Below are 12,182 nucleotides of genomic sequence, written 5' to 3'. Positions count from 1 at the left end.
CGGCCAAGCACCTCCAGGGCTCCGCTAGGACGCGCAGGCTGCGTTGGGCATGGCTCCATGCCAGAAACTTGTTTTCCAGGCCCAGGGAAGATTTCTCTCACAAAGATTGTCTCAGCTGAAAACTGAGGCAAAGTTTGGTCCCTCCCCTTCGGGGAGAGCCCGGCAGTCGCTGTGCCTGCGACAGAGGCGGCCTCCTGAGGGAGCAGCCGCTGCTCGCCCGGCTCCGGAGGGCCGCGGGTGGCCGGAGGGGACATCCTGCTCCTCTGGACAGCGGGACGGGAGCAGCGGGCAGCCAGGACACCGCACAACAGGTACGTGAAGCCCTGCAAAGAGCAAAAAAAAAAAAAAAAAAAGGATCTGGGGGGAGCACGGGAGGAGCAATGGTGACGTGAGGGGAATTTTAAGGAGTAATTTCTGCTCAGCACCCCACGCAGCTTCACTGCTCGCACTCCCTGTCCCCAGCCCTCGGGGGATCGCGCTCCTCGGCTTCCTTCCTTCCAGCCCCTTATCCGGCTCCACATCCCTGTGCGTCCCTGCGGAAGGGTGGGATTCACTCCGGGTAGCTGACAGGGGTAGCGGGGGACATGTCCCTTCGCCTGTCCGTGTGTGGACAGCATTCAGGGAAATATAACCCACCTCAAACACGGCTGTGTCCAGCGTCGGGATGGGACGCAGCAGTCCCAGGCTGCAGCAGGGGAAACTCCGACTAGATGGAAGTGGAAAAGATAATTCACAGCGAGGGTGATTAAACTGTGCTTCAGGTGTCCAGCACTGAGACATGCAGACCTGAGGCAGCCCCATGTGTGATCTGCTTCGAGCAGGAGTTTGGATTAGGTGACTTCCTGCATTTCTTCCCCACCTGAATTCTTCGGGGAAGCTGAGAGGGCCAAGGTGTAGGAGGTTTGAGTGCTCCTACTGAGCTGGTTTGAATGCCAGCACGGCATTCACCTTCTCCAAACCCAGCATCCCGCATCCCCATGCGTCCACGGGACCCTGCGCCCCAGCTGCTCTTGGAGCTGGTATGAAGAGAAGGTGGTTTTAGGACGTGGCTCTCCTGGTGTGTTTCAAGTCCAAGCTCAGGTACAAGGGACAAGTCGAGGACTGCCATGTCAGCCACACGGACCGGCCTGGACAGCCTGCCTGCACTTTACCCTGTGACACAACCATGCCAGCCTCTCCAGGAGCTGCAGGTGGTGGCTCCTCTGGCTAGGGATCGGGGGTGGTGCTGCTGCTGCCTGGGCTTGCACTCACCAACCCCACTGACATGTTCACAGCAGCCCAGAAACTGTGGTGACTTACTGCTGGAGACACATGGGATCAAACTGTGGTGAAACCCTGCTGGGGACACATGGGATCCCCTAACAGCAGCTCTAGGAGGAATGGGACGTGCTCATATCTCAATCTCTCATTAATGGGTGGCCTCCCCTTTCTCTGCCTGCTGGGAGCAAAATACTTTCTGTCTTCAAAATCAGCTGATACGAGGGAGGAAGAGACTGCTGTGCTTGCAGAGAAGTGAGAGGGGATGGTTCCCATCAGGCAGGTTTCCCACTACAAAGTCCTGCTGCAGGCCCAAACCAGCAAGCAGTGGGTCAGAAAAGATGCTTCACTGCCTAAAATGGTGTATTTAAAAGCAGGGACAAGAGCTGAGGCTCTCACGTAAATGCTGACATGACTCTTAAGATAATAATCCCCCAGACCCAGTGAATATTGAAATGTTTTGCTTCTGGGATAGGGACTAAGGTGATCTCATGCCCTGGTGATGAGAAATGGCTCTTTGGTTCAATCTCCAGGGTCAGAGCTGTCAGGGGATGTATTCAGAACACTATTCAGAGCTCAAAAAGGGGACAGTGACACTTCCATCTGCTATGGGGTTTCTTACTGGGGAGTGCTGCAGAGATGAGCATGGGGAAGTGCCCTTCAGCAAGGCTAGAAGGTCCTGGCCTAGCCCAGGATATAGGACCATCACCCAGAAACTTGGGAATTACCCAATTCCACCTTTGTTTCTCAGTCTCCATTTCCTATGTTGAGAAGGGGTATGTACCGTCCTTCCTCAGCCCCAAGGCTCATGGTGATGTGCTGTCAGTGATTGACTGAGGTCAGCACTAAGCCACACCAAAATGGATGGAAGCAGCCTTTAAAACATGCAGCACTCTTGTTTACTGGGAAAAAAATGGATCTTAGATCAGTGAAAAGCCACACATTTGCATTTCGGTGACAGCCTCAGCCTTTTACACACTGCAGCACAAAAGGCGTCAGTGTGAAGGACTCCTTCCCTCAGCTCCCCCACATTCCTCAGCCTCAGCTACTCTGCTTTGGCAGCCTTCAAATAAAGGGAAAGCCAAGGTCAGGAGAAAAAAAAAAAGAGATACAATAAAAGAAAAAAAAAAAAAGAGAGAAAAAAAAAGGGAAAAAAAAACAAAGAGAAAAATAACCCCCTCAAACCTAAAATCATAGGCCCTGGTAAAACCTCCTTTCCTGCTGCCCACTATGCAAGTGACAGCTCCTGCCTGGAAACTGCTCACTGTTTGTCAATGGCTTTTGCACTTCCCAGACCCCCCTGCAGCACCGTTCTCCCTTTCTGGAGAAGCTGGTACCCCTGCACCCCCCAGCTCCTGGGACAGGCACATATGGAGGTGGCAGTGACCAAGTTTTGTCAGGCATGGAGTGAGTTTGCCCCATGACCAGCACCACCATCCTCTGTCCTACAGCAACAACTTCCCGCAAGACACATGGAGATATTGGGGCAGCTGAGGAACATCAAGCCCACTTCCGAAGGTACGGGGAAGAAGCACAGTGACACCCAGGACCCCACTGTGTTACTCTCACATGCATAAGTTCTCCTGCTGCAAGGCCCTGGAGCACTGGAAAGTTTGAAGGACCTGGCCCAAAAAAGGGCAATGCTGGATCTTATCCTCATGCCAGTTCACACAGGCCCATGGAAGCTGTGCCAATTTTACTGACATTGGATCAGCCTTGGAATTTAACAAAAGCCTCCATGTTTATGCAAGCGTTGGGAAAGGCTGTAGGAGCTACTTCGTGTGCCCTTTCAATCCCCAGCTCCAGAAGTGCTGTGGGAACCATCCAGCAGTGGCCACAGCACGTCAGTCTGGAAAACAAAACCAAACCCAGGAACTAAAGGCAAAACCACCATGGAACATGAGGAAGCCAAAATTTCCCTGGTTGTAATCACCAGCAGGAATGTGGCTGTGCTGCTGGAACTTCCATTTTATCTGTTTATCACACTTGAAGCGGACCCAGCTCTGGTCAGGGATGTGTGAGGACACCAGCTGCTAAAACCTGAGGAGCAGGACACTCATCTCAGGTCTCAGCTACTGTACAACCAGCACAGTTAAGAAATTCCAGACTTAAAACACACAGACATATAAAGACACAGCCTGATTTCTCAGAGAACGTAAGAATTTGATTTCCAGTACCAGAGGAGGAAAGCAGGGGTGATGGATGCTGTTATCCCACATATTTCTAGGGAAATCAATTCTCACTGCTTAACAGTCTACAGGGTTATTTCTCTTCTGCTACAGATGCTGAAGGTGCACAGATGAATGATAAAAAGTAGGTTTCATCCAAAAGGAATGGGCTGATGATATAAATTGCAGAGGCTGGAGGTTTGCTATTTCCTTTTCTGCAGTTCCTCCAAGGGCTGCACACACTGGGCAGAGCAGGAGTTCAGCATCTCAGTAGTGAAATGCCCTGCACAGTCGCTGTGCTGCTACTTAAATTCCTCCAAAAGAGTAAAGCACGGCAGAAGCACTGGTTTAACCTGCACCTGAATAAAGCACCTTCTATATTTCCCAAGAAATAATGGCATTGTTCTAGAGGAAAGGGAAGCTGGGAAGGTGTTTAAAAGTCAGGCTTTATGTATGAAACTTTTTTTCAGGTTGCATTTCTTACCATAAGCAAGATGCACACTCTAGGAAAAAGGTTAAGATGTTTTTGAGGTTATGGCTACTGAAATTAATTCAAGTACAAACAGCAGTAGTAGGCAAATGGTTTATCCACCCGTTTAGTGTCTTTTTCTTAATATCTGTTATTGCTTTAATAATTTAATTAGTTCTATAACTTTAATAAGTTCTGCTTAATGCAGCTGGCTTATGAGATTGGAAAGAAATGTAAACATTCTGTTTGCCTTATAAAAACTTGACATAATATTTAGTGAGAGACTGTGGTCATGCAATACCTCCAAAACATACCTCACCTGAACACTTTTTCTGTTCAAAAAAGCCACACTAAGGCATCCACATCCAGAGCTTTGACAGTAGCTGCACTCCTCCAGCTCTTTGGAGTTGGGATGGACAGTCACAGCTCTGCTCCTAAACCTACTGCCAAATCCTTTCATAGCCCCAGGTAAGGGAAAGAGAGCATTCCTAGGATAAACTTGTTACAACTCAGTATTACAACTCAGTAATAGCTTTCTAGCTATTAAAATAAAACCAGACTTACATAAAAAACCAGACTTACATAAGTTACATAAAATTTTTTTTAAAAGTTCTGAAAGGTGGCAAACAGGGCTTACTGGACCATTTAAAAATCAGAATAAACTCAGAGAAACTACATCATAAAGCAGTCCACACATTTCTTTACCAGCAAAAAAAAACCTCAACAGTTTTATTTTTGTTTTTCTGCTTTTTCTATCAAAAGGGAACAAAGTTCCCAACAGCCCCTGGCTAATGTGCTAAATGCAAAAGTTCCCCCAAATCTGCATTTATGGTTAGATCAGCTTTTGCTCACCAGTAACACCTCCCCAGTTAGATCCACTTATGATAGATCATAAATGATGCCTAATGGCCATCTGGAACCCCACACAGCAAAGACACAACTCAAAGCATCAAACTTCCCTTCACAACTTCACATGACAATACAGTTTTTTGGTTTGTTTTGTTTTTAATTCTGTTTTCGGCTAAAACTTTTAATAGTTCCAGAAACATGATATTTGGCCTTCTTGTTTACTGCTGACCCCCAGAAATCCTCTTCTTATTCCTTGATATCAAAGGAAAACCCTTCCAGAAGTAACTTTGATTCCTGTGCATTCAACAGCTGAAGGAGGAACCAGGACAACCTCTCGGAAAAAGAGCAGTGAAGGAGCTAAACTCAGTCTTAAAATAGCCACTCGGCTTGGCTTAAAACCCCTTCCAGCAGCTACCATTAAACTGCCAAGCACTGAAGCCTGACCTAAATCCTCTTCTGCAACTGGGCAGAGACTTTTCCAAGCACTTTTGCTTTATGGGATGTAAAGATGATGGAGATGCACTTTTAAGGATGAGGGAGCTGGGCACGCTGGGGATGATGATGGAGCTGAGATATGTCCTGGGATGATGCTGGTATCCCCATCTGTCTCTTCAGCCCAGAAATAAGTTCTGCACCTTTAAAATGAGATCTGAGAGCAAAGTGGGGGAGAAGGAAAATTTGCCCTAAACCAGGACAGCGTGCCAGGGATGATGATGGAGCTGGGCCACTGGATGTATTCTTGAAGAGTGGATGTGTAAAGGTTGTTCCTCTGCATGGATGAATGGAACCATTAGCCATTAGCTGCGAAAGGGAGCCAGGAGCAGGTCGATATGCCACTGGAAGCGCACGGTTTCCTTCTGGCTCCCTTTACAGGTGTGTGAATATGCCGTGGTGGCACCGCCGTGGTCTCATGGGTGTGCGTGTCCTGCGAGGCAGGGCAGCAGGGCAGCCCTAGGCGGCCAGGTCGAAGTCGTCACGCTCCTGGTTGTAGTCGAGCACCTTCTGCCGCAGGCGCGACGCGTCCACCCAGGTGATGAAGTCCTCGACGGCGCGGGGCACGAGGAGCGCGGGGTCCGTCACCACCTCGGGCCCCACGCGGACGTGCCCCTGCTCCACGAAGGTGACGGCGTGGCGCAGGTTCTGCGCCATGCGCAGCTTCACCAGCAGGCAGGGCAGGCGCCGGCGGCAGAAGGCGGCGGCCGAGAGGCTCTCGCAGACGGCCAGCGACTGCCGGCTGTTCACCAGCCCCAGCCCGTACAGCTTCTCCAGCAGCGCGGCGGCGCAGCGGGCGCGGAAGGCGGCGCTGGCCGGGCCCAGGTCGCGGAGCCGCCGGGCCAGGGCGCGCACGGCGCGGGCCAGCGCCTTGTACTGCACGTAGTCCTCCCGCCGGCCCAGCCGGTACCGCCGCAGCGCCCGCACCTCCGCCAAGTTCCCGCCCGACGCCTCCCAGTTCACCAGGTCCAGCCGCCGCAGCAGCTTCTGCTCGTGGTACTTGAGTTTCCGCACCATCTTCACGAAACCGGGATCCGCCGCGCCGCGCCGCGCCTGAGAGGGACTTTTCCGGGGCGGAGCGGCTGGCGACCCGCGGCTTTTCCGGGGAGGAGCAGCCGTGACATCGCACTGGGAGCCCCGCCCCGGGGGAGCCCGGCCGGGCGGCGGGGTACCGGGAGAAGGATGGCTCCGCGTCTCCTTCTCCAAGGAGAAGGCGGCAGGTAGAGCCCAGCCCGGGATGCGGCTGCTTTCCCCCGCGCTCTGCGCATCGCCGGGGCCAGCCCGGCGCGGAGGGGTCGCCCCAGGTACGGCCACAGCGCCCCGACACCCGCTCCGGCACGGGCAGCCCGACCTTGTCTCGCCAGGGGCCGAGCCTGGGATTCGTCATTCCTGCTGGAAAAATGGCAGCGGCGTTGTGTTTCTCCGTGACATCCCACTCCCCCTGATGCACAGGCCGGTTTTCCTTGAGGAGCAGCAGAATCCTCCCTCTGTGCGGTTCGTAGCACCGCAGATCTCCCGAGTGCCGGCGCGGCCTCGCCAGCCAAAGGTTTCATCCCACTTTTCTGTAAGTGCCCGGTGCTGTCTGCTCCTTGGGATTCAGGATACAACAAGGAATATCCCCAGTAGAACAGGTCAGGTTGACAATTCGGGATTTCTTTGTTTCTTGCGAGAAGATTTCTCTATTGGTTCAATCTTGATTTTCCTAATTCTGGATTTTCAGTGTGCTGGATTTGTTTCAGTGTGGGTGGTCAGGTCATAGAGGCCACAGTGGTCTCTTGATTAGCTTTGTGTTTTTCCCCAGGTTTGTCGGTGAAGGCACCAATGGAAATGTGGGGCACCAGCAGCACTGAGAAGTTTTACAGGATCCCTGAAGGAAAGGGACCACACTCAGTTGGATGTACAGATCTGATGACAGAAAATGCAGTTGAGGTAAAGCTCTCGACTCTTTGGATTTAAGCTACAATGTTGGTGAAACAACTGGCTGCAGTTTTAAAGCAGAAGGTCTTGCCTGTGTGCTCCATGCTGACACTCACAGCTGAGCTTTCTATCCCCTCCATCCTGATGTAGGACGTGTACTGGATGTAACCTGCAAGCCTTTCCCATGGCCAATTCCTCCCTCTTCTAATGTCCTTGCCTTTCTGACTCTCCTACACAAGATACTGCAGAGAAACTGTGTCCTCCTGGGACCCAGGGGGGTCCTTCCCACCCACCCCACTGCTCCTAAGGAGGCTCCACATGCAGTCTCTGTGACTGTGGCTGTTCTCAACACAAAGATCCCAACAGGATTTGGCAGGGTTGGGAGAAGAAAGAGCCTATGTAGTGTTTCAGCTGTAGGGTAAAAGACGAGATGTCTTCTTCAGATTTTATCTCACTGAAGATGAACAGGATGTCAGTTTAGCAAGAGGTTAGCACAGTGAGAAGCCACAATAGTAAGAGAGGGACCATAACCAGACAAGTAATGAGCTTCCTTGTGACTTTCCATTTCAAATCCTCTTGCCTTTGAGAGATTACACCTGCATTTACACTTTACATTGTGGTTTCACTCCACAGAGTAGCCAGATGGAGTGAACTTGAGATCAGTTTGTAATGGTTCATATGCTTTCCTTTACTGAGCTTACTCTATATCAGCACAGAGAAGTTTCTCTTTGCAGTCAGCTTTTTTACATAAGCATTATGAACAATTGCAGTTCTCTCAGGCATAAATAATGAACCTCTTCCCCTTTCTGGTAATCAGTTAGTCATTGGGGAGGCTCACTGGGACTGTTCTGAGATCAAGATAATATCACTACCAATGTGGAGGAAAGTTCTTCCCCAATGGCCTCTGTGTCAAAGGTTGATTTAAGTTTGATAAGTGAATAGAAACAAGCTTCATTAAACAAACTTTTGGTAAACTGATAAATTAGTGTTCAAGAAATCAGGCTTCATTTCAAAGCTTATGTTTATTTTGGCCTTGATTGTAACTTGCTAAACCAAAAGTACAGCTGGAGCAAGACAGTGAATTTGAATGGGGTGTTGCAAATTCCCTTGCAAACCAGGAAATAAGAATGGAAATTGCACCCAGTTCTTCTGCTGGGAAATCTGTTTTGTGGTGTGTGTTGGTACATGGCTGCTGTCTGTGAAGGAAAAAGACTGACAAGGGGGATGGAAGGTCCCTCTGAGTGTGGAAAGCTTGGGTGCTTTCCCAGGATACCTGGCGTGCAGACAGTAAGAGATTTGAACTGGTAAGAAACAGAGGCAGATGAAACACAGGCTAACAAAGTTGTGTTTAGAAGGATGGACCACAAGAGACTTGTGAACATCTTGATGAGGAAGAAGAGCGATGTATTGTTCTCCCTTGCTGTGCAGCTGCCCAAGGGCTTTGCTGACAGCCTCTGCTCAGTTTAGGCAGGAACACTGCAGCCACGTTAGAGAGCCTTATTTTCTCCAGGCTGCATGTCCCCAGCTCTCTCAGCCTGTCATGCTTGGAGAGGTGCTGCAGCTCTCAGGTCATCTTCAGTCACCCCTTTAACAGTCAGCCCTATAAAACTTACCAAAACACATCATCAAACCATTCCCAGTGAAGACAGAAGAAAAGATCCAGCAAGATGCTGGACTGAGCATAAATAGGTAGTGAGTGTTTGTAATAATTAACTTAATTAGATGAAGCATTTCTAATAAGCCCTAAGCTAACCTAGAGAAGGTGATGTGTATCTCCACCTGTGATGATGTGTATCTTACGTTACTTTAAATTCATGGTAGGCACAGGAAGATTGTGACCTAGGATTAGCATCAAAGCCTGTATATGATAATAATTTTCTCATGAGATTCTCATAATTCTCTTGAACTGCATTCTTGCAACCGAAACCTTTTCTATAAATGTTTTGATCTTCCATTTTCTCTGCCATATATAAATATATACCAATATTCCTTTTTTTTTAAATTATTTTTAATTTTTCCTAATCCCAGGGAAGCTTTTTGCGCCTCTATTATCCAGCTTATGATGCCACAGATATCGAAGAGGCACGATGGATTCCAGACAAAGAATACTATCAGGGACTCTCTGACTTCCTCAATATGTACCGAATGGTAGGAGAAAGGCTTTTCCATTACTATGTTGGTAAGACCCCTTCTGGTTTTATTCCTTGCCTGTTGCTGCCTGCATGCTCATGAGCAGGGTGTTACTGCTAGAGGGCTGAAAAAGAGTCTTTAGTGAAAACTGTGGTTTTGTGGGATGGGTTTTTGTAGTGAGAGGGCTGAATGTGACCCCAGCTCTCAGGCAGTCCCTGACTGCTGTGGATAGGAGTGTGAAGTGTCTGGGCAGTTTGCTCTAGGTCAGCTGCACCTGTGTGTTGTGATTTAAATCCCACAAGGACATGTGCAAAGATACAAAAGTCAGAGAGATCCTAAGGTCTGAATATCAGCAAGCCTTGGATGCCTGACAGTAAAGATTCAAGAGATATGTAGACCTTGTGCCAGGCTGTGGATGGGAGAAGACAAGTATCTTCTGCCAAGTAGAATGTATTTTCAGAATCAGATCCATATTTGCTTTCTATTTCAAAGATGAGTCTTGGCACCTTGTCTTTAGGTGATTGCTCTGATATTTAGTGATCACTCCATTCTTGGGATCTCTCCTACAGGAACAAACACTTTCTCTCATTCCAGTAACAATGATGTACACTTCCATTTTTACTTAGGTTCAGTGACCTGTCCTGCAAAGTCAAATGCTGCTTTTAAGCCGGGAGAAAAATACCCACTTCTTGTTTTTTCCCATGGACTTGGAGCTTTTCGGTAATTTTGCAGTTTGTTGATAAACTGGTTTTGTTGTCTATGGAGACAGCAGTCTCCAAGGGTGGTTGTGAACAGATTTTCAGTAGGGGGGTGAGATCCTTGTGGAGCTGAAACAGATTTGAAGGACAGCCTGCCGTGTGTCATTATGCCCCCGCTGAAACAACAGCAGGGTTGGTGTATGGTTGGTCACGGAATAATAGAACAGCTTGGGTTGGAAGGGGCCTTTAAAGATCATCACTGCTGTGGGCAGGGACAGCTTCCCCTAGACCAGGTTGCTCAGAGCTCCATTTGTGTTTTCCCTTTGTATGATGGAGGGGAATATATTTACCAGCTCATGAGGATGTTGTGATTTCTGGTTGATTTTTGGACAGCTCTTTGAAGATGCAAAGTGCTGTATGTGCTACTTATTAAAAATCAGTGGCATTTTCCTTTCTGAACAGACAGTAAAACAGTACCAAGGTTTTGTGAACCTTGTACCTGTACCAGGCTTTGGTGCCTGGCATACAAAATCTTGCTCTGCTGGGTAGCAAATTCAAAGAGAAGAAATATTGAGTGGAGACGAGTGCAACCTAGTGTGGTCAGCACTTAAAGAGCAATGGAATTGAAAGAATGACATCTCACCAGAGTGTGGTTTTTATTGCAGGACAATCTATTCTGCTATTTGCATAGAGATGGCTTCTCAGGGCTTTATAGTGGCTGCTGTGGAGCACAGGTGAGTGTGCTGCACATTTTGGAGTTCTGATGGAAAGCAACTTTCTCACATTGAACAGAATGTTATTTATTCTAAAGAAGAACTTCTGTATTAAAAAAACAACAAAAAACAACTAACATCTCTTTTTCAGCCCTACCCACACTGCCCATAGCTCAACTCTTCTCCAAACAAAGGGAATTTTGTTTAGATAAGCCCGAGAATGAAAAGTCTTTGGCTAGATATCATTTGTCATTCTTCAGATATGCTACTTGTTTCACTCTTATTGTTAGAATATAAAGTAGGTGAAGAATGTAGAGGAGGTGGGAGTTCTGGTGGGATTATTGTATTATTTAGAAAGTCTGTGTACACTTGGATTGCAATTGCAACAGCACTGGTTGATAGCTGCATCTCTTCATATGGGTGAAATTGGAAAATTTGCTTACTTCATCTCAAACCAAATGGAATGGACAGCCAGAAATAACCTCCTCTTGGTGTTAACAGAGATGAATCTGCTTCAGCCACGTATTATTGTAAAAGAAGGTCCGTTTCTGAGTCACAGGAGGAGTCTCCGCCTAACATGGAGAAGGAGTGGATCTACTACAGGAAACTGAAAACTGGAGAGGAGGAGCGTTGCTTGCGCCATAAGCAGGTGCCTGGGCTGGCTCTGTGCTCTGGGGAGTGTGGAGGAGAGCTGTGTTTAGGGCTAGCAGAGTCTCCCTTTGGCCAGGGGAGCAGTCTTCTGCCATGGCTCAGGGAGATATGAAAATGGCCCCTGAAGGTGGAACAGCCAACAATAGCTTTTTCAGAGCATAAGCTGCTCCCTCAACAAAGCTTTTTCTTGAAGTTGCACTCTTGAGCTGAGTCATCTGTTTCTCTTCTGGTTCCACTCAACTTTCTGTTTCTTCTCTATCTCTTACATTTTTACTGCCCAGCCCAGCCTAAAAGTGACACAGAGTTGAGCTCAAGTGTTTGTGTGGCCTTAGGCTTGCATTAGCTTTCATTTACACCATGGAATGATGAATCATGGCTGCTCTCAGTGGGTGTTTGCTTTATAGTCCTTACCACACTTGAAGGTGTTTTTTAGCAATGTAAACAGTGCAGACTTCCAATTTATTATAAACAGTATCCAAGCTGGATGTAATGTGGCCATACTGACAAGCTCTTCCAAGCATACACTTGACCTTTAAAATATGTGAGTGGTTTTTCCAGCTAATGCAAACTTAGCCAGGGAGGTGCTTGTCTTATCTCCCTGGGCCATACAGACAATAATACAAGAGTCATTTCCTGGATGAGTACAAGGAAAACCTACCCGTGAGTGTCACTGTGTCATGTCTGAGCTTGGAAATAACCTTCAGAAGCTGTTGTCTGCAAATTTCACAAGTAGAGAAGTCAGGAGTTTGGGATTTATTTGAAATGCAGTGATGCACAGACATCTTGTTGGCTGCCAACACACTGTGGTTCCCAAGATCACTACTATTCCTTGGTTCTT

At 48.2% G+C, this 12,182-nt stretch overlaps 2 protein-coding genes across 5 annotated transcripts in view; one reads left to right on the top strand and one right to left on the bottom strand.

Annotated features, from left to right (window-relative positions):
- The first annotated feature begins 13 nt into the window (after positions 1–13).
- The window catches only part of PLA2G7 (phospholipase A2 group VII), a 15,537-nt gene continuing 3,368 nt past the window's right edge, over positions 14–12,182 (top strand). The window contains exons 1-6 of one of the 4 annotated variants that reach the window (XM_038132027.1): positions 14–311; positions 7,037–7,164; positions 9,181–9,331; positions 9,909–10,002; positions 10,646–10,714; positions 11,195–11,342. In XM_038132027.1, the coding sequence (XP_037987955.1) occupies positions 50–311; positions 7,037–7,164; positions 9,181–9,331; positions 9,909–10,002; positions 10,646–10,714; positions 11,195–11,342 (852 nt within the window). In that variant the 5' untranslated portion in view covers positions 14–49. Of the gene's footprint in view, positions 312–6,352; positions 6,867–7,036; positions 7,165–9,180; positions 9,332–9,908; positions 10,003–10,645; positions 10,715–11,194; positions 11,343–12,182 lie in introns of those variants that run through there. The other 3 variants (XM_038132028.1, XM_038132026.1, XM_038132029.1) reach the window with 3 other exon arrangements.
- IMP3 (IMP U3 small nucleolar ribonucleoprotein 3) lies at positions 4,595–6,276 on the bottom strand. The gene has a single exon (XM_038132032.1). The coding sequence runs from the start codon at positions 6,250–6,252 to the stop codon at positions 5,695–5,697; it is 558 nt and encodes a 185-aa protein (XP_037987960.1). The 5' UTR covers positions 6,253–6,276; the 3' UTR covers positions 4,595–5,694.

Source organism: Motacilla alba, chromosome 3 (genome assembly GCF_015832195.1).
Source record: "Motacilla alba alba isolate MOTALB_02 chromosome 3, Motacilla_alba_V1.0_pri, whole genome shotgun sequence".
NCBI lineage: Eukaryota > Metazoa > Chordata > Aves > Passeriformes > Motacillidae > Motacilla > Motacilla alba.
The sequence above is the reverse complement of the archived record's forward strand: the minus strand, read 5'-3'. Positions and strand labels throughout refer to the sequence as shown.